Raw genomic sequence first — 22,654 nt, forward strand, 5'->3', positions numbered from 1 at the left:
GTCCTGTTGCACTGATTTAAGTCCATGATTTATTTAATCCGTCTTGCAGTGCATACACTCATTTTTCTCCTTCTCTCCCTCGCACTACATGTTTCGGCATAATAATGCCATCTTCAGGTGCTTACTTATCCACGTCAAACCAGTTCATTGCATGCCATGTTCACACATTAAAATAACTAAAATATGTATCTATCATATACATTGTCCAACGTTAAAAATATTAAAATTGTTCAGGATACCACATCGCTACGTCGCCCCTCACTACGTCAGTCACGCCCATTCTCCTTTGTTGGAGCACTCCTTCACTATCTTGTGTGTNTCCAACAAAGGAGAATGGGCGTGACTGACGTAGTGAGGGGCGACGTAGCGATGTGGTATCCTGAACAATTTTAATATTTTTAACGTTGGACAATGTATATGATGGATACATATTTTGGTTATTTTAATGTGTGAACATGGCATGCAATGAACTGGTTTGACGTGGATAAGTAAGCACCTGAAGATGGCATTATTATGCCGAAACATGTAGTGCGAGGGAGAGAAGGAGAAAAATGAGTGTATGCACTGCAAGACGGATTAAATAAATCATGGAGTCAAGTAATTTTTAAATATACTGTTATGTTGTCTGCTGGTATACAGTTATTACCAACATTATAGAGAATGACAAAAAAAATGCTTCAATCTCTGTTCAGATAGTTGACACAGATACAAGAGAACTGGTCTGGAAGAAACAAATTTTTAACATTTGAATGTCAGCCTTAAGTACAACTTCACTGACCTGATGACTGACAGGCACATGCAAAATGTGGTCTGGATGTGGGGATAGAGAAAATGGTATAATAATAAGCACTAGGTTTATGAGGTGGAGTCAACTCAACAGCAAGGATCTTATGCCATTTTTTAAACAACTGGACAATACTGTCAGAAGCAGGTGTAATTTTCCTGATTATAATTTGATTTTTTCAATAAAGAAAATGTAGAAGTTGTGCATAAAATTTTTTGGATCACCTGTTAATATGTAAGTGCCCACATCATAATTACCGTATTTACTTCCACAATTTATGTATTTCTTTTGCCCAAAGAATCATGCATGAAAGTTATGCAGAAGATACATGAATATTACTTTTCAGAGTATAATTTTAAATGATAGATTGAGGTGATGGTTGGCAACATGTTATGGATTTTGGTGCCTGTATACTTTTCTTTGCAATTCCTTGATGAACATTGAGATGAAAGTGTTCCTTGATAATGTTTAGATCAATGAATAATGTACGTGGAAAATGCAATTAGAACCTGGATATGGTATGGCAATGCAGTGTGGACAATCATGCTTATGAACTCCATTATGCAGCGCATTGACTAACATTGAGACAAAAGTTTTCCTTGATGTTTTAAGGAACAATTTTCATGGAGACTGCTAATATGGTTCCAGTTCTTCTGTAGGTTATTAATGATGCCTTAAGTATCAAGGCTGTATAGTGTGAGATATTGGGATGACATGAATGATGATGAATTGGAAAAAGAGTTTGGAAGGAAGCATATGTGGCCTGTTGATGGTACTATCCCAGAGTTTGGTTACAGTGACTGAGGAAAACCACAAGAAACCTCAAACAAGAGCAGTGGTATTCTGGCCGAGATCAAACCAAGCACCTCCTGAGTATGAGTCATCCATTACCTCTAGATCAGCCTATTTTATGAGTAAAGTTCATGTCATGTTGCCATAATGAATTTAACTTTCATAACATTTTTCTCAAAAATTATGTTGGTCAAAATTTTATGAAGGGTAAAAATGTGGTATCTGATTTTTTTTTTTAATTTCTCATCTAAAAGTAGAGATGCAAAGATTATGTGAGTAAATATGGTAAGTGCTTCCAATGTATTTTGTAAGTAGAGTTATTCTTTCACCATATTTCTTATATATGATTCCTTATGGGCTATAACTGAATACCAGATTCAGTCCCATTTACCAAAGTATGAAATTATATGTCAATTTAAGGTTTAGTGACCAAAAGATTCAGGATGCAAATTACTGAATATCAGTTCACCATGATATAACACATTTCGTTGCATAATTTGGGCATTTTCTTTTCACAGTTTTGTGATGAAAATCTTTGGTACATGATTCTCAAAAGGATTTATGGAAAACATCCATATTGCTGCCTACTTGACCTATAAGAATGAAAATGTCTTCCCTCTGCCTGGAGGAACTGGGTAGGCCATGTATAGGATTGAGGCAGTCTTCATGTTATCCTCATTGGATCATGTTTCTTTATCGTTACCCTGCTTCTTGTCTGTTGCATTCACATGGCTGTAGTATGACACTGCAGATCATATGATATGTAGAAACAAACGAGACGGCTACACTATACAGCATCACTTCCAAGAACAAGAGAAGATTCTCACTGAACTGTGCTGAATATGACATATTTCAACTTCCTGTGCCCTAGTACCACTGTCTTTGGATTTTATACCTTCTGTTATCCTTTTCAGAATTTAATGACAAGATTTGTCATTCATGTTGTAAGAAAGGAATAAGAGACGTATATCTCCATGTGTCTTCCTTGATCACATGACAAAAAATGAGGGTGTTGTATGCTGCATTTTCCTAAATATTATATGTATAGTTCTCGTAAAAAATCTTGTCATTGTTATAAATATAAATTCATTCTATACAGTAAAGTAGATTGCACCAACTGTATATCATGGAAGGACATTTCTATTTCTTTCTTACAGCAAGAAGATAATGTGCTTTAAACTAGAGTCACAAAAGGAATTGTGATTTGGTTTTTGAAGAATAATGCATTACTATGACAAAAACTGATGATTGATGGGGGTGCCATATGGCTTAAACAGAATATGTATTGATATTTTGTTAATGATATAAAAGGACAACTTAAATTTTGGGAAATATGTGTTATTATCAGATCAGAATCTTTTATCTTGTTACTCTGTAGAAATCTAAAAATTATTGTATATAGAACTGTTATTTTACCTAAGGTGCTGGGATAACTTGAGTCAGTATAAAGACCAGGTTACATGCTTGATGTCCAGTGTTCAGTTTCTGGCAGTGGCAGGAATTGCTTCTCTTCACCACTGCATCCAGATTGACTCAGAACCACTCAGCCTCTTATCTGATGGGTAGCAGGGACACTTTCCTGAAGATGTGTGAAGGTATATCACCATTCCCCCATATGCCTTTTTGGCAGGAACAATTTTATCAACCTTTTTGTTTGCATATTATTCTTCATATGTGTGTAAATGAAGGCCCTTTAGTGTGTGGGAGGAATGCAGATTGAGGATGTTTGAAGCCCTGAAGAAAACATTTGAACCTGAGAAAGAAAAGGAGAATGGCAATAATTACACAATGAGAAGCCTCATGATATTCACTCTTCCCCTAATGTTGTTAGGGCTATGAAATAAAGTAGGGTGAGAGGGGTGGAATATTTGGCATACATAGGGAAACGAAAATACCTGTGCACAGTGTTTTTTCTTGGCATATTGGAGAGTATTCGTATGCTGAGTTTCAACCTCAGGATCAAAATATACAATATGCTGGCAGACATGCAGTTTATTACTTTTGATAAGTTTCACGACACACAAATTGTTTACCAGTATGCATGGAAAAGCACTGCCTGTATATACAAAAGTTTGGTTTGAAAACCTCAAGGGAAGAGATCACTGGTGTAGATGGAAGGATAACAATTGGACACATAAGCTGTGCTAATACCACCTGGATTGAACTACTTTAGGACAGGGGCCAGTGGTGGGCTTCTGTGAACATGGTTATGAATTTTCAGTTTTCATGTAAGCAGGAATTTCTTGACCAAATGAATAACTCAGTGGTTCAAGAAAGTCAGATTCTGCACACTACAGTTATATGAAATAAATATAACTTACAGGAAAATTTATGCATGTTAAGTGTGGGAAAGGCAGTTGTGGTAGTTCTCTGTTTACCGAACACGGTAACAAGAAATTGTTAGTTTCTGCACTAAGATTCTGGTTGAGTTGTGTATATAGAGGACTTTGTATTCTTAATGAGATATGTATGCAAAGAACATTCTTTTCTGTGTACTGAATATAAAGTCTTATCCAGTAAAATAAGTAATCTAGAGCCAAAGCAAGTGGTTGCTGAATAGTTTACTTGTTCATCTATCATGATATTGGCACCACTTGCCAGATAGCTTCAGTTTAATACCAGCCAGATCCTTACTGTGATTTAGAGTAATCATTAAATGGTAGGTGCCTTCAATCCTTTCGGTCATTAAATCAGTGGGAATATCTGAATGCATGTCATGGGAGCTGCTATCTCAGATTGATCCCATTACCTTGCTGAGCAGGCAGAGGCCAGGAAGATCAGTAAGACTAGGACATTCACCATAAAGAAATACTCTAATTACCTGATTATAAAACGAAACCTTTAATTTGTATCTTCTTGCAATAAAAGAGGCTTGTCTTATCTATGAAAAGAAAGAAAAATTAATAAAGTCACATGTGTTTCATATCCAACCCATCTTGTCCTCAATGTATCCTAAACACACATTTTGAATAAGGTAATATTTTATGGTGATGAATTTTTTTAGCTTGACCTTGAAGCTAGGAGATCGTTCCTTGTTGGCTCTTCATGACTGCATCTTTCAACATTTTTGCCAGTATCCCTCAAATTTGGAGGCTGTGTCCTCCACCTTCAATTTAAAGCAATGCCAAGCTGTGGTGACAAGGGTGCAATCAGTATGGGTCAGAATTTTCGTCCTACAGTTTACAAAACTTCTATTCAAGCACATGGAATAATAGGTTCAGTAATGTAAGATAATTATTGACATATACAGGGAACAGTATTGAAATCAAGAATCCAGTAGAAGATACGTAGAAATAAAACATAGTGGTTTTGAGTGAAATTTTTTAAGTGTTCAGTTCTTTGAGTTCCGTCTGTCTCCTATCTTATCACTGCTCTCAGTACAAATGATAAATAACTCATGCTTGCATAGCACACTTTATGTAAAGACAATTTCTTAGATTATTTACTGACTTTTTTCAACTCATAGATTTGGACAAAATCAAAAGGCATTGTCTTTGTGAATGAAGAATTTGAAAATATGTGGAAGTGTTTTTTTTTTTACCTAATCAGTATGATAGAATTATCCAACTCAATCCTACACACTTAAATAGAAAATAGACAAATATACTGTACATAAAATAATATGCACATGTGAAGAAAATAAAATAACATAGGAGTAATCACCACTGTTTATAAAAGTAAATGGAAAGGCCCTGTGTTTAATTAAGCACTGTGCCATGAAGATGTATGGAGGAGTGTGGGTATAGGTCCACAAATTCTTAACGTTGACAATGGATGAAGGTGAGTGAAGAGCTTCATAATCTGGTTGCTTTACCTCTTGGAGAAAAGTCCCTGGTATCATCCATTGGTTAGGAGACTGGGTGGGCTGCTCAGGTGGCCTCATTCTACCAGGAATTTAATGCTTCTCATCCAGACTGTACTGTCACTACACTGACTGAAGTTACTAGGTGTCCATAAATGCTATGGCAAACACAAATAACTGTTCATATCGTAGTGTGAGTTACGTTATATTTAGTAAACATTTTCACAGAATATCTGACATGCATGGGAGAGGTACTCAGTTTGACTGTTAACCAGAAAACTGTTTGTCCTGAGATACACGTTATAAAGTTTAATGCCTCCAGGTGATTGCCTGGATAGTAATGTTCCAGATAAATCTTCTGGACCAAGTTGATCATCTCTTATGTTTTCTATGACATGTTCATGCTAGACATACAAAGGCATCTGCAATATATGAACATTGAGACAAATGAAGGATACAAAACTACAGGAACTGCATTTGGAAAATATAAGTATGGTACTCCAAATGGCATACAACTTTCTGCTATTGTTATGTCTCTGTAAAAAGAAATGCAAACTCAGTTTTTCTAAAAATACACATTTTTGTAACAAATCATATCTTGAAATAGTTCTAATATGGCAGATTATAAATGATACTAAGCCTGTCTGCAGTTCTAACCAGTATATCTTTGGAATGTGCCTGAGTTCATGTACAGGTAAAAAGAAATATTTTATACTGGTTGTAACTACATACAGTATTATCATTATTTATAATGTGCCAAACTACAGCTCTTTTGCAAATTTTGTAAATAGATTGTAAACTGTAATGGCTACCAGCACCACTGCAATGTTGCAAGGTTCATGTGTAAGTGATGAATATTTCCCCAAATTTGCACACATTTTCTATTTAAGTAAGGAATTCAGAAGTTATATATTTCGTACCGTAATGAAATTGAAAATTTTTATCATGTAAAAAAAAATGCCCCAGGTGAGGCTCGAACTCACAACCCCGGCATTGCTCACGACCACTGTCATATAAGTACCGTGCGCTAACCGATTGCGCCACTGGGGCAGTTGCTTGTGAACACCACAATTCTTAGAATTTCAGTCAGAATTATGTTTCACTTATTAAATAATCACATTTCTACATTTTTATTTATTAAATCGATTTAAAATTACTGTCTAGTACATTCAACAACAATAATAATAATAATAATAAAACGTATGATGTATGTAGACTGTATACTATTTACTTGAAACTATGCTATCAAATTCGCTTTCCTTTTGTACAAATCTTAGCATGTTATTATTAATTTTCGAACTACATTGCAGATGGAAAATGTGTGTCGTTATTTTTAATCCCGAAATAAAAAATGTAATGGTGAAAGTTACGTTATTTGTAATAAATCAATTATTGAAATATATTGATGACATTGTTTCCGGTAACTGAGTCGTCTACTGCTTGTGTACAGTGTATTTTGTAAATAAACGTAATGGATACTTCGTTTTTGTTTTCTTTCACTCTCTGCCTGAAATATTTTTTTGTATAATTGTAACTGTCTTGAATAAATAGGTTATTCTCTGTAAAGTCAACATTATCGACTTTAAGGACGACTGAATGTACGTAAACATTTCTGGACAGTGCCTAATCAGCTGATCGAGTAAACCAACGGAAATATATTTTGGTTTTAACGACATGTTATTTACTCATGCCCAAACCCACATATTATCTTTTTAAATTATAATGCGAGGTCTTTTTTTAAAAATGAAAAGTTTGGCTGAAAATAGTGGTCGTGTGCTTGTGTGCAGTTGCTACAGCGAAGTGTGCTCAGGGGCGTATCACATGATGTCTTTTAGGTTATGTTTACTGAGTTCGTGTGATTGAATATGGTGATCATTAAGTTCTGTCTTTTTAACAGGTGGACAAGTTAAATGCATACATAATGAGTTGGTTTGATGCAACTGGATTTGCAAATCTCGCTAAATCTGCTTTGAAAGAAGCTCAGAAAACTATAGATAAAGCACTTGATATCAAGGATGAAGACAGTCATCCCATGATACAAAGCAAACCAACTTCACCAATTAGCCCTAAAGATGATGCAGACAATTTCTTTGCATCTTGGGGTTTGAAGTCTAGTGGAGAAAATGAGACATCCAGTATGTCAAATGAGCATTTGAAGGCTGGATCATCATGCAGTACGGATGCTGATCAGGAGTCATGTAAAGAAGCATCATTGGGATTAAACAGAATGTCATTGAGTTCTAGTCTGTGGGGTTCCTTTACAGGATCCTTTTTTGAAAATCCACGATCAAGCTCAGGTGAATTTTAATACTGGCATAAATTAATATGTGAAAAAAGAACAGTTGGCATATTTGCTACTCAGTTATACTACTCACATGATACTGCTCCCATCAGCTGTAAAATTATTGCTTTAGGAAGTCATTGGGTGATGTGAACAAACTGTAATGGCTGTATTGATAGAAAATGAATCATGACAATTAGAAAACTAAAAGCATCACATATTGTCACTAATGAAACATGTTTAATTCATTTGTACTTCTTACAAAACATTTAAGTTGTCTGAATTTGTTACTTATGATATTAAAGGAATGTAGGCTTTGTTTGAGTTTTAATACTTAGCACAAATTACTGCTGTTTTTCCTGCATATAGGCTATTCAGCTTGTTTCTTAAAGTACTTGGTTGTTTCATATGCTGACTTCAAAACTGTCATAATAGTCCATAATTTTATTTTTCCATACCAATCTACAGCCAATTAACACTTCCTTATAGCTTCAAGAACATTAGATGGATAAACATATATGTAATTTGCTTTGCATGGATCCTGGTTAATTAGGAAGTGGAATGAGGCAATGTCAGATGAAGACAATATGCCAGTCACAGTAGAAAAATCACAAGGCATATGCTGCATAAAGATTTGTTTCTGGTGGGAGGTGCATCATGTATGTAAGATAGCAGTGTGCATATTTGCCATCACTTCATTTGTGTTGAAACTCATGATACAATACACACTGACAATATAATATGTACTGAATAAATAAGATATAATTCATTAGCAGTGAATGTAAGTACTCTCCAAAAAGTATGAATTCTTTAATATTATTTGCTATCATTTATGTTTTCTACCTCAATATGTGACACAGATAATCGATAATTGATAATAGATGATTATATGACAGGTAGGGCTACACTCTTGGCCATCGTAGCTTCCTGTATTTTGCTATCTTAAAAATATTTTGGACTTAACGTAAATCACAAAGTGTGTCATTATTTAATATCTTAAAATTGCTCACATCATTACCCTTAACATAAAACGGTGTTCTGAATACTTGCCACTTATTTTGTTTATTTTGAGTGTTTTCAGAACATATGAGGGCTATTCAAAAAGTAATCTCCAGGTAGTTGTTAACAAAACAAACAACATGAAAAAATTTTATATGTAAAAAATATGTACATACTTATGCTGCTTCTCAGTGTAGTTACCACTGGAATTTAGGCACTTTTCATACCAGGGAATAAGCATCTGTATGCCTGTGTCAAGGAAGTCTTCCGCCTGTGAGCTTATTCATGTTTTTACACCTTCCATGAGCTCCTCATTATTATTGAAGCGCTGTGATCTCAACCAGTTCTTCAGGTAGGTAAACAGGTGGTAGTCGCTCCGAGCGAGATCAGGGCTGTAAGGAGGGTGGTCAAACAATTCTCAGTTTAAATGCTCCAGCAGTTTTCAAGTGCAAGTAGCTGTATGCGGATGCACATTGTCATGGAGGTGCATTACACTGGATGTCAGCATTCCACAGCTTTTGTTCTGAATGGCCCTGTGCTTCTTTTTTGGCAGTGCTCGTTTGATGTTATTGTGGTCCCTTGTTGCATGAATTCCACCATCAGCCCTCCCTTACTGTCTCAGAAAGCAGTTGCCATCAACTTTCTGGCAGGAATACAACGTTTGTTTAAACTTTTGTGGCTTGCTTGGCTAATGTGTGTTCATTCACTGCTGTGACTGCTCTTAGGTTTCAGCAAGCACAAATGAAACCCAGGTTTCATCACTTGTTACTCATACAATGCAACTGAGAAATTCTTCACCATCTTTGTGGTATCACTCTAAAAAAGTCAAAACCATTCTCTGCATTTTGTGTGTGCCTGTGAGCATTTTCGGGACCTGTCTTGCACAAAACTTGTGATAGCCAAGCCTAACTGTGATCATCTTGCCGAGAACAATGCATGAAATTTGTAGAACTTCACATGAAAATTGTGAAATTGTTAAGAGCTGTCTCTCACAGATTTCTGGTTAACACTTTGAGTAAGATCGTCACTGACCATGGTTTTACAGTTCCTTGCTCCACATTTTGGCTGTAAACTGCATATAATTCATAATGGATTTGTGCAGAATTCATGCAGATAACAGTGCAGAATTATCAATTGCAGGACACGTCATGACTCACTCTGTAGAGACAAGAACAAACACTGTATGACCAATTATGTGATGATGTACAAGGCAATGATGAGTCATGTGACACTACCTCACATGTGCAAGTTCTGCCCTGATTCTACATTAGTTGCTTAAAATAAATGGAGGTTACTTTCCAGATAGCCCTTGTAGATGGAATGATAAATTATTTGTAGGTGAATAATAAACATATTCTAGAATTTGACCTTTTAATTTCATGATGAACATCACTTCTGTTATTGACCTTCCATGTGTTTTAATTCTGAAATACTTTTAACTGATATGTTATTTATAATTACATTAAATAGTAATATGAGAAAGTTCTAGGACAGAAGTGAGTACAGCAAAACATGAACTTTTCAAGTTCTGAATAAGTTCACCCGGAAACATGGTTTAAACCTGAAAACCTGTATGACTGGTCAGTTCTTTACTGAAGCAGAAATAGGTGCTCAACAGAGAGTCTTGCAATGTCTGTTGTATCGTGAATACAAATAGCAAATATTGTTCTCATATGAAATGTGGGAACTATTCTGGTAACCTGATGCCCCTATATGCTTAATCTATAGCAAGTTGCTGATGCATTCATATTTCATTGGTAAAGGAATTGTGCAGTGAAGTTTATATGAACTCTTTATATATTAAGATAAATAACTAGCCTATAAGTAAAAGTAAAAAAAAAGTAAAACAATCCCTGTAATAGGCCGTGAAGGCCCATAGGGTTGTGAGACTTGAGGTTCCCACATTATCTAGACAGTCGACTCAAAGATGGCGGTAAGGTTGTGTCAGCCTTAGGCGCTGGCTGTGCTTTAGTCCCCAGGAAAATTATTTAATTAATTCCTGGTACTCATTTCTGTTAGAGGCTGAGTCGACCCCAGGGTCATAGTGCGGCTGGAAGGATCAGGTCAATTGAAAAAAATCCAGTGACCTCATCGGGGACTTTAACCTGCAACCTTCTGGCTTGTAATATAGCCCCTCAACCAACTACGCTACCGCGTGCCCCCAAATAACTAGCCTGTAGTAACAGAAATCTGAGGTTCAACTCCATTAATACCAAAGCTGCCATTCAGTACCATTCTAAGTCAGTTCTGTCCATCTCCCATCATCACTTCCTACTTCCAAAATATGTATAATGTTACTTTATAGTTTTCCTGAGTTTTCAAGTGGTTTCCACACAAAAATTCTTATCTCATTTCTTGTCTCCCCCATAAGCCATGTGTCTAGTCATTTATACTGTCCTAGATATCATTATCCTAAAAATACTAGATGACCTCTGTAAATTACAGAGTTGCACATTCTGTAATATCCCAGAATTTGCACTCACTTCTTTCCTCTTAGGTCTGCATGTCTTTCCGAGCACTTTTTTTTCAGACAGTAGTAATATACATCTTCCCAGACAAGTGCTTTCTTATACATTTCTGTGTTAAATACAGGTGGCTGTGTACCACATAAATTGGATGATGGGGAATCAGATCCTGTTTTCAAGCAGCCCAAGAAGATAAGTCTTTTTCGAACTTCTTCTCTGAATCAGGACCCAGCTACATCAGAGAAGGAGAGGACTTTAGATAGGAAAAGTAGCTGGGATCATGCAGATTTGTTCAAAACTTCGGACAATGAAGAGGTTGGACTCTGCGATGATTTTAGTGAATTGGGAGTTGAGGAAGGTTTCAATCGGAGTAAACTGGTTGTTGAGAGTGAAGATGGAGATATGGGGGTTCGTTCTAGGCTGTCTAGTTGTGAGGCTGATGAAGAGCGGACTTTTGAAGGGGAGAATTTTGGTAGAGTTCGGAGTATTGATATTTCTGAGGTCAACATGGAGGAAGGCGAAGCAAGGGAAACATATGCACAGGATACATTAGCTGTAACTCAAGACAGTTGTGTTCCACTAGAGATCGTAAAAAGGAGAGAACCTTCAACAGCTGGGAGCTGCAAATACAACAGACTGTCTGTGATTTCATCAGAAAGTGACAAGAAGTCCTCAGAGAGTGTTGAGGTGCTAGGTTCAGCATGTAGTGAGGGAGGTAGCAGTTTCACCACTTCTCCTGAAACAGATCTACCACTGGTCAGTCCTGGGATGTCAGCATCATCATCAGCGATTGGACTGGGATTGTCAGTGGAAGCCAGTTCACCAGACTCAGTAGAAGTGATACCAGATACACCCAGTTCTGTGGAGATCATTGGAGAAGAATCCAGTGGTCGAGCATCTAGGACTACTATGTCATCTTCACCTTATGTTTCTCCAGATGATACTCAAGATCCATCCAGAATTCTTGCCATTGTTACTCAGCCAAATTCAGAACAGATCTCACTTGCTCTGGACAGGTAAGGTGCCAGAACCAGCCTAGGGCTAGAGGTAAGATTTTCGTATCCGAAGACGGAAAAAGAGACTGCCTGGGACCAACAATAAGGACAAATTTATCGGGAGAGCCAGCCTAGGACTAGTAATAAGAACTAGCCTTATTGAAGAGGAGCTGCAAGGTAGGCATCCTTTCAGTGGAAACAGAGGCAGCCTCTAAAATATTTCATATCCTTCTATCCACATAATGAAAGTGTTCATAATAAATATTACTATGACATTACTATACTATTGCCAAACACCTTCCAAACTATACTGGGAAAATTTAACATCAGACCAGGTATACATTATTTTAACTGTAAATTGGCTGGGAAGAGAGAGGAGTTGTTATAATCTGTTTTAAAATATTACCAAATAATTTAGCCAAAATAAAACTAAAAAATTCAGGCTAATTTTCCAGTCCCAGGATTTGAACCTTGGACCATCTGCATATGGGCAAACTATTCTGCTGCATAGCTAACTTTTATACTTCTTATTTTAAAATTTCAAGGAGCACTCTTCATTGTCAGACAGTCATGTAAGGCCTTCTGGAAGGGTAATACTTATATGAGGCTTTTGATTAACATTTTGACTTCCTCATTGAAAATCTGACAGTGGACTAAAAGTGCCTATTATTTTTCTGTTATTGTTTCTGTGAATCCATGTTATGGAAATATGCCTCACTTCCCATTTGATTTAATAACCATGGTTTAATATTTCTCAGCCATCTCCACATGGCAGTACACTAGAATATGTTTCCGTATCTCAAGGTAGTGAAATTATTATAAACCTGTATTTGTTCTAACCTGTATTCATATTATTATTCATATTTTGTAATGTTTTTAATTTATGTAGTTCTCACCCTGCTTTCTTTTCATAAGGGGGAATAAAGGTGTATGCTTATGAGATCGCCATGCCTGATGCATGTCCCAAAGTCACAGCTTTTAACTTCCATCAACCAATGATAGCAACATAGTAAACACAAACTTGTGAGGTGGGGATAACATTTATGCCTCTAATATAAGGTCTTGAAATTATGTATGGTAACAGATCTTTGAAAACTTTGCAGTTTCTCTTTAAATATTTTTTTTGTATGACATTAGGCAAGAAAATACTCATGCAGAAATTGTCATTTAGCTTCCAGCTTGGTTGTTGTAACTAATGCACCAGTGGAAACATATAATAATTGGCATGAAAGTGGATTATATTTATGAGTTTTAGATTAACAATTGAAATATGGTGATAGTGCAATGACAGGTTTAATATCTCAGAATCTGTAAGTAATACGATTTTCCCCAAAGAAAATGATCATGATATAGTAACACAAATAATAAACATATTTACATTTTCAAAAAATAAAATAAATACAGATTTAGTAGAATTTGATCTTATGACCATCATCTCACAAGCTCAACATGCTATCCAATCATCTAAATTGTATTTTATTAATGAGGTGTAAACTTATATCACCTAAATATAATAACAGAAAATTTGGGAGACCAGAAGTCTGTACAGCAGGAAAGTAGGCTCTACAAGTTCTGCCCAGAACCCCTTGTTTATCACATACATTATAATTCATAAAAGAAATTAATAGATTAAAAAATTTAAGGAATAGACAAAATCATGGAGGTTGAAAGTGGCTGTTCTGAAAGAGCACAATATTAAAAAAATAAAAATAAATATGGAATATAAAAAAAAATACATTTTGTAAACTCTGAAACACATAATTAAAATTTAAATACACATATTTCAATACTGATTTGCATGCTTCAGTTCCAGAATTGCTCAGTAGATTCCACTGCAGTTTGTTATTTAGTGCCTGTAAATTTTGTTTAAGACATTTTTTAATATATTACATATGTAATGAAATGTCAGTAAAATTTATTTGTGCACTTCATTCTGTGTAATATCTTAACACTTTTAAAATACAGTGGTAACTCATGTACCACCTGCTTTAACATTAAAAGCTCTGTATGGTTCTTGCAGTAGACAGTATTTCTGTCCTTTTATGTTATGAATGTAGTAGTATGTTCCATGTAAGGCGGGAACCAAATTTTTATATATTCTTTAGATGCATTTCATGCTTCAGAGAGTTAACTGTTGACTAATTTAAGAATAGAACTTATGGCTAAATGCTGAATGGTAGCTTTAATATTGAATAAATTTCTCTCTGTGATGAAGAAATGCCAAGACTCTGAATAGTGATACAGAATCGTAACAAATGCATCAATAATGTACTACATACAGTCTTTGTTTTGATCACTCCCACCTTTACATATTCAAGCTTTTTAACAGGTACCAGCAGCAAGAAAGAAAATATGATGTAGACAAAGTATCACCAGATAGTGTGGAAGTTATACCAGAAGAAGAAGATGATGAAGAAGATATGAGTGTTGCAGATGACAGCTACACCTCTGCATCGGAGAGTACCACAACTGCCACTACAACCATCATAGAACAACCTCCTGTCCCATTTACTTCTGGAGGAAAGACAGATTCTGATGTGTCCAGGTCTCCACATCACAAGCCATACTCTGTAGCTGAGCCATCCTCTAGCAATGAGAGCTCTCTGTACTCTAGTACTGTCAGTGTTAAAACTGATTCAGGAGACATGAAGTCACCTCTTGCAAGTACCAAATCTTCACAACATAGTTTGTCACTGCTAGATTCATCTTATAATGAGAGTTTAATTTCAACAGAAGTCCAATCAAAAAGCAAGGTTGAAGAGCCAGTTTTAACACATGGTAGTGGCAGAACTGGCCTGACACTGCTACTGACCCATGGGGATGTGGCTCCAGTAACTGCATTGGTATCAACAAGTGAAGAAGGGGCTGTGTTTCTGGACAGTCAGACAGAGAGTGATGAGGTGTCATGTAAGGTTGGAACCTGTGCCAATGATTCTTCTAATGAAGAAGGAAGTTCCCTGTTGTCAGATAGTCGAACATTAATACCCACAGACAGCAGCTGTGATGGTACATCTGCACTGGAGAGTAGCTCTGAAGATACTACGGGTACCGTGGTGGCCGATGATTCATCAAATGAAGGAAATTCGAAGCTGACACTCCAGCAGACAAGCTCATACTATGTGAAAACGATGTTAGCAGATGCAATGGGAGAAGAAGTTGTGAAAGAATCAGGGACAGAACAGTTGATTCCAGCCAGGGACCAATCACCAATATCCTCAGAGAGGTTTGTGCCACAAGTTATTACTTAAAAAGAGCCACACCATGTTGATTTGATACTAAGTACTGCACTGCACTGAACATTAGAGTCTTCTGGATTGTATCACCATGTAAGTTCAGAGAAACCCCAACATTTCTGAGGAGCATATCACCTCCATCTTCAAGGTCAACAAGTAAGCCAGGCATGAACTGGCAGTTTTCAAAACTACATGGCATTACAACCCAGAATACTGTACTCTTTATGATGTACTACTTGTATACTGGTTCCTTTGGATGGCATGACTGAATGGTTAGCATTCCTATGTATGGGAGGTTCTGAGCTCAAATCTCATTCCTAGCACTGACAAATACATTTTTTGTTTTCCTCTGTTCTACCAGGCACATGCTAGAACAGCACCATAAATTAGGCCATGACCACTTCATTCTAACTGATCGTTCACTAATTGTTCTTTCAACACCACCATTCCATTCTCAGATCCCTCAATCTGCATTCTTCCCTTGAGGTGAGAAACCAAAGTTTTACACCCATATAAAACAAATAGGTACCTTTTGTTCTATAATTTGAAGTAGTTTCTTGATGTTTAAATGATGTTTTCTTCCTTACTAGCCACTCTGATATGGTGAAAGTCGAGTCAGAACAGACCAGTGGTCACACATCAGGTGATGAACTGGAGACTACCACTTCTTCAGATATTGAGATTATTTCTAGGTAATAATAAATATGCTGTTTATTATCATTTGGTAAAGTAACAATAACAAAATGGTATGCATATCTAAACTTTTGTTATTGGTTTAAAAGTAGTTTGTAAGTTAAGGTAAAATGGTAAGGCTATTCCTGTGCTGAATGAATTAAGCACTGTGCCATGAAGACAAATGAGGACCCTTGATTTTCAAACATTTGACATTGTTTAGAAGAAAACCACCAAGATTCTAATGGAAGCTGACTTCCAATGCTGATATGATGCATTGAAAATTCGCTGGGCCAATTGTCTTTTATCGGAGGGATGTTATTTTGAAGGGGACAGTGTTAATTTAGATGAATAATTGAATAAATGATTTTGTGCAAAATTAATCTCATTACTTTGTTAACACACATCATATGAGTATATGTAGATGTATTCTCCAGTGGAAAAGTATTTTTCATTGGCTTATTGCATTTGGCTGAGTTGTCTTGATCTTAGTAAGCTCTAAGATGTCATGATCTCTGCAGAAGCACAAATCTGTTGGAGAATACTATCTTCTGAAATGTGAAGATGTGACATTATTTAATGTGCTAAAAATTTACTGATGTTTTGGAGAAATGTATCGCAAGCTGGAGATGCAGACTGCAAGACTGCATGGTCTCACATCGCAGAAGATAGTATTCTTGATACTCACCACTGTAAGAATCTGAGGTCCCACTTACTCATTATTTACGTCAGAACAGCAGTCAATTGCCACTTACTAATGATGGTTGTGATGAATGTGATAGTCCAAATGGTGACAGCAGTAGCACCCAGTCACGCCAGAGTCCAGCCAAACTTCTTCATAGTGCAACAAGAGGAAAGTTAGTGTTAGCAGCAGAACGCTCGGATTCCCCTGGCACAGATCCACTGGGAAAGACAGCAGGCGGAAAAATTAAAGGTAAGAATGTTTTGATATATGAAGTGGACTGTATACAATGTGTCATGAGTTCTTAAAACTGTNCTGCAGTATAGTCATGGAAACATCATGGTTTATTTTAAGTTGTTATCAGTCAGAAAATTGAGAAGCTATTTCAAGGAAATAGTAACTCTGGTCTAGAAAATCGAAATTAACGTCCATGGGGATTCATTGTGCTGACCGTGAAACACCCTCTATCTGTTAAAGTTGGCTCTAACTTTGCTGACAAGTGGTGGTCTCTTGGTCGGTATATTTTGCTTGTTTTGTCAGTATCTAGACTATACAAGTTGATTCTAAATTATTGTCGGGGTTTCCTTGACCTATGAACGGAAATAATAATTTAGAATTTAGAATCAGCCCATATATCGCCAAATAACAGGATGATTAATGAAGGATAAATTGGAAAGGATTTGGAATGAAGTGGTCACGGCCTAATTGAGGCACTTTCCTGACAGTTGCTTGGAATGACTGAGGAGAACTGGTGTCATGGCCAAGATTCAATCTGTGCATCCCCCAGATACATATCTAGAGTGTTACCAATAAACCAACCCACTTGGTCACCTAGTGGAGGTTCTTGTTATACGAGACAAGCAATACCAGTCCTTGGATCAGGAAAGTTCAGCATTGCTCATATTATCCATGTCTTACTGTCCATATTAAAAACAAGAAAATACTTCACATTCATTAGTGACAAATTATGCAAGTAACTCACTGGTAATGGAACCTGAAGAATCAGTACTATTAATAGCAAAGCCTGACATTGGACATGGTCCTGCTGCAATAGTACTTTGAAATACACCATGACTCCTTCCTTCCCAGTCCTTTTAGATTCACCAGACATGATGATCCTATCATATCATTTGATGTTAAATAACTGCTGCAGTTGACATGAAGCCATAAAATAACTTAGGATGTCTTCATTCATCTTATACAAACCTAAGCGAGATGAGTTGTCAGCTTCACTCTCCAGCCACGTTACCCCTTGTACCTGTCATACAAGGGTCTGGGTACATAGCACAGAACTCTTCTAGGCTTTATGTTGAAGAATAAACTCACTTCTTATACTGGGAATCAAGAATTTGATCATGCACTCAGTAGCTGGGCCCTTTACTGATTGGGCTATTCTAGCTCACAAGAAGTCCTTTACATTTTCCAGGATTACAGTTTCACTGTAGATGTCTTCTGTTATCATGTAAGCATGTGGCATATTTCTTACAGGCCATCAGAGAGAGTTATCTGAGACATCTAGTGGAGGGTCGGATGACAGTCATTGTTCAGAAGTTGAAAAATTGACGAAGGTAAGAATAGGCATGTTTAAAAGTACTGAAATCAAGTATTTATAAGTATTCTTTATTTGTTTTGACATTATCAAACAATATTTATTTCTTACATTGAAATATTAAGGTTATTTGCTGTCTTTTGGCATTGGACATTGTTGGATATTTATGTTTATCATATTTAAAATTCAGATTTATTTGCTGTTTGTCAACATTTGACGTTGTTAAATAATATATATTTTTTGCAGTGAAAATATAAGGTTATTTTCTGTTTTCAGTATAAGACTCAGTTGAAAATTAATATTTTTCATACCTACAGTTCATTGTTATCTATTGCTTTTTGCCACTGGACATCGTAAACTAATTTTTGCTTTTCACGTTGAAATTCAAATGATTTGCTGTTTATGTTATGAATAAAATTCATTTTGTCAATATTTTCAGAAACAGTTTGAGTTAAATAATATTAAAATATATTTTTCATGTATTGTTACTTTACCACATTGGGTATCCTTAAAGAATGATTAGAACGTAATACATTCATGTTCTGTTTTTCCAGAGGATAGCAGAAATGACAGAAATTCTAGAAGCTAGAGAGTTGAAACTGATTGAAATAAGTCGCATAAATGTGGAACTTGAAGAGAGTAATTCAGATTTGAAAAGGTATTTCAGTCTTCTTATTATGTGACGTTTACTATTTGAAATAAATTATGCAGTGGTTCTGTGCTTTAGTCCTTTTAGCTTAATTGTGTTTGTTAGTGTTATCCATAACCATTGTGGTGCTGTTTGTAGAAGAGCATTACATTAATAGAAGATGGAATCTACTGAGTAGTGGCAGCTATGTTTATACCACAGCACTGAATGACAGTCAACAACACAGGCATGCCAAAAAGCTTTTGAAGTTATGTTTTCCTCTTGATGATGTCTGTATACAAGGATTTTAATTTAGTTAAAAAGAGAGATAAAATGATATAAAAATGGAATTTTAATTCTATACCATGCATATTCATTAGAAACTGGCAAAATTCAATGTTTTCTGTCATGTTTAAAATGTAGCATATAAGGACATTTTAAGTTGAAGAGTATGATCATCTATGTGTTCTTTTGTAGTTTATTTTATGACACTGTCAGTAGCTCACATTGTATAGTGTAACATGGTAGGATAATTGATGAATAATGAATTGGAAAGGAGGTACACCACAGCATTTTCCTGGAGGGGCCAAGGAACACCACAAAACCCTCAGAGAGGACGAACAACTTCCCAGCCAAGTACCTCCCAAATAGAGCTAAAGAACATTACTGCTACACCAGCCTCTTTGGTGGTCCCATAGTCTGGTAGAAGCATACCAATGTTTTGGTGGGTAGCAAGCAGAATGCTTGTTGCTTGCTTGGCTCATTCTTCAAGGTGGAGGCATTATGTTCCTCTGAAGCAGTGGTAAATTTATACCAAGCTACATGGTATCACATCTCATAAGATAGTACGCCTTATAGTCAGTGCAGTGAGAACCTAAAGTTTCAGACATTTTGAGTTAATTGGTCTCACAATGTAAGCATATGGTGAATGTAAGTGATGTGGCAGAGGGTTAACTGTACTCTTTAGTAATTATATGTAAAAGAAAATAAATGGAATAATGTAGGTACTTTAATACTTTCTTACCCCAGTCAGCTGGAGGCCACAATGCAGTCACAAGCTGCAGAATCTCAGGATATACATCAGATCACAGAAGAATATACGCAGAGATTGTCAACACTGGAACGCAAGTTTCAGCAGGCTATAAGAGAGAGAGAGACACTTTGGAAACAGCTAGAGGTTTATATTTTACTTTTCTTAGTTTTAGACCGTTCCATTGTAAGCTTCTTACTGATCTTATTACCAAAAATAAGATGTATTATATACTAAATACATACGGGGAGCCCCAAATTACTGTTAATTTGAGATTTTCTTCATCATAGTGTTCAAATTCTCTGCTCCCAAGAGAAACCTTAAACAGGGCACTTCATGATATAGTGACACCTTCCATCGAAGGTGGGGTAATGATATGACCTCACCAGATATTTTATACATCTAGGTACCATATCAAAAATTTATGATAAATTTGAAAAAGATATTGGAAAATTAACATTTTTATCAATGGTTAAGAAATAAATAGTTTTTACTGAAATTTCAGGGTATTACAAAAGATATATTTGAATAGTTGTATCTGCAAGTCCGATATATTTTGCACTAGTATGGTGCACCACAGAGCACTGCAGGCTCTGGCTTTTTTTCTGAGAAATCAGATATCTGTATAAGGGGCAGTCAAATGAAAATGGGTCACCACACATAACTCACACAGTGCACAAGTTGTTAACACTGGAATTTGCTTACAGTGTGAACATCCGGTGGGGACTTGGGAAAGCACAGTGACAACGTGCCCTTGCACACTAGTCATTTGTTTATTGTGCTGGAAGTAAGGTTAGTGCTACGTGTGGTTGTCCAACATCATTAATGGAGGTGGGTAAAGAAGAACAGTGAAGTTTAGTGCGCTTTTTGACTGCTGAAGGAGTAGGAGGATGAGAAATTCATTGTCGCATGTCTGTTGTTTATGGCGAACACAGCATGTCACCTTTGCATGTGCTGGCATGGCATAAGAGATTCCAAGAGGGACGTGTGTCACTGCAAGATGCTCCCCCAGGACAGGCTCATCGTGTCATCGCTCCTGATGTTATTGCTGCGTTGAATGTTCATATCCGGGCAAACTGACGGATCACTGTGGAAGAAATTAGTCATTTGATGGGAATAAGTCACGGTTCCGTACATGCAATTGTGACCAAACACCTGCTGTACCGCAAAATCTGCGCTCAGTGGGTTCCACATCAACTCACAGAGGAACAGAAGACTCAGAGAATGGCTGCATCTCTGGGTCACTTGCAACGATACCATGAGGAAGAGCATGCTTTTCTGTCCCGTATTGCCACTGCGGATGAAATTTGGTGCCACCATTTTGAACCCGAGAGCAAACAGCAGAGCCAACGGTGGAAACACGTGAATTCTCCACCCACCGAAGAAATCCAAAGCCGTACACACAAGTTCCAGTAAAGTGATGATGACGTTCTTCGACTGCATGGGCCCTCTCCTTGTCGAATTTCTCGAGCATGGGACTGCAATCAGTGCACAGCGCTATGAAGACACTTTGCAGAAACTGAGATGGGCCATAAAGTCAAAACGCCCTGGAATGCTACCGAACGGCAGTATCCTTCTTCATGCTAATGCACGCCCCCACTGCCAATTCTGTGAGGAGCTACAGAGATTCGGTTGGGAAGTGCTTCACCATCCCCCCTACAGCCCAGATCTCTCCCCATGTGATTTTCACATTTTTGTGTCTCCACCTTATCGTGGTGAGGGGGTTTGAGTATGCCAAGGACCCTGAGAGCTATACCAGCGGTAGCGTAGCTACTGGCAGGACCTCCCTTGCTGGACAGGTCAAAGGGTAGGCATCAGACGAAGAGACACCAAAAACTGATGCCAGAAGCAGCGTCATCAGTAGCGACTTGAAGCACAGAGCAAATGATGCTCGAGATGGTTCAAGTTTGAATAGCAGCAGGCGTGACCAGAGTGGTCTGAACAGCTGCTGTACTGTGATGTGGAAAGCAAATGGAAAAACTACCACATTATGACTTTTCCTGGATAGTCTCTTTCCAAAAACAGAGATACCATGTATGCGAGATGTTTCCTCTGGAGACAAAACAATCCAGAGGTAAACTACTCCCCCAATCGGATCTCCGGAGGGGAGTGTTTCTAGAGGAAATGTCACGCAGGCGTTACAACAAGAAAAAGTGCGTAGATCAGAAGGAACATCACGGCTACAAGATTGGAACATGGAATGTAAGGACCTTGAATCAAGTAGGCAAATTGGAGAATTTGAAAACGGAAATGCAGAAGAATGAGGTGTCTGTTCTAGCTGTCAGCGAAGTGCGGTGGAAAGGACAAGGTGATATAAGAAGTGGTGATTATACAGTGTATTATTCTGGAGATGAACGGGCTGAAAGAGGTGTGGCAATAGTGGTGCATAAAAGTGTAGTGAGGAGTGTTGTTAAGAAGATTGTTTGTAATGACAGAATTATTGCTCTGAAGTTAAAGGCGGAACCGGTAGATATACTGATTATGCAAGTGTACATGCCAACATCAGAGTATGAAGATGATGAAGTGGAAAAAGTGTATGACACAACTGAAGAAATTCTTCAGGAAGATGGAAGGGGTGACACAAACAGCATCATATTAGGAGACTGGAATAGCATTGTTGGAGATGAACCATATCAGAATATTGTTGGATCACGTGGACTAGGAAGACGGAATCACAGGGGTCAAATGCTTATTGACTTTTGTGAACGAAATGGACTGATTGTCACCAACACTTGGTTCAAG

At 37.0% G+C, this 22,654-nt stretch overlaps 1 protein-coding gene, 1 long non-coding RNA gene and 1 other non-coding gene across 5 annotated transcripts in view; 1 reads left to right on the plus strand and 2 right to left on the minus strand.

Annotated features, from left to right (window-relative positions):
* Positions 1–677: 677 nt before the first annotated feature.
* On the minus strand, positions 678–6,697 carry LOC117282647. Its single transcript, XR_004513470.1, has 2 exons — positions 6,299–6,697; positions 678–5,536 (listed from the first exon to the last, which is right to left on the minus strand). It is a non-coding gene; the product is annotated as an uncharacterized LOC117282647 (long non-coding RNA).
* On the minus strand, positions 6,337–6,428 carry Trnai-uau. Its single transcript is given in 2 exon segments — positions 6,337–6,372; positions 6,391–6,428. It is a non-coding gene; the product is annotated as a tRNA-Ile (tRNA).
* A 112-nt stretch (positions 6,698–6,809) lies between the features above and the next one.
* The window catches only part of LOC111868723 (TATA element modulatory factor), a 37,232-nt gene continuing 21,387 nt past the window's right edge, over positions 6,810–22,654 (plus strand). The window contains exons 1-9 of one of the 3 annotated variants that reach the window (XM_033753152.1): positions 6,810–7,188; positions 7,276–7,675; positions 11,251–12,139; positions 14,448–15,341; positions 15,942–16,043; positions 16,806–16,957; positions 18,194–18,273; positions 18,809–18,912; positions 19,912–20,059. In XM_033753152.1, coding sequence (XP_033609043.1) covers positions 7,300–7,675; positions 11,251–12,139; positions 14,448–15,341; positions 15,942–16,043; positions 16,806–16,957; positions 18,194–18,273; positions 18,809–18,912; positions 19,912–20,059 — 2,745 coding nt within the window. In that variant the 5' untranslated portion in view covers positions 6,810–7,188; positions 7,276–7,299. Of the gene's footprint in view, positions 7,676–11,250; positions 12,140–14,447; positions 15,342–15,941; positions 16,044–16,805; positions 16,958–18,193; positions 18,274–18,808; positions 18,913–19,911; positions 20,060–22,654 lie in introns of all 3 variants that reach the window. The other 2 variants (XM_023859648.2, XM_023859647.2) reach the window with 2 other exon arrangements.

This window comes from Cryptotermes secundus, unplaced genomic scaffold, assembly GCF_002891405.2.
Source record: "Cryptotermes secundus unplaced genomic scaffold, Csec_1.0 scaffold1859, whole genome shotgun sequence".
Classification (NCBI taxonomy): domain Eukaryota; kingdom Metazoa; phylum Arthropoda; class Insecta; order Blattodea; family Kalotermitidae; genus Cryptotermes; species Cryptotermes secundus.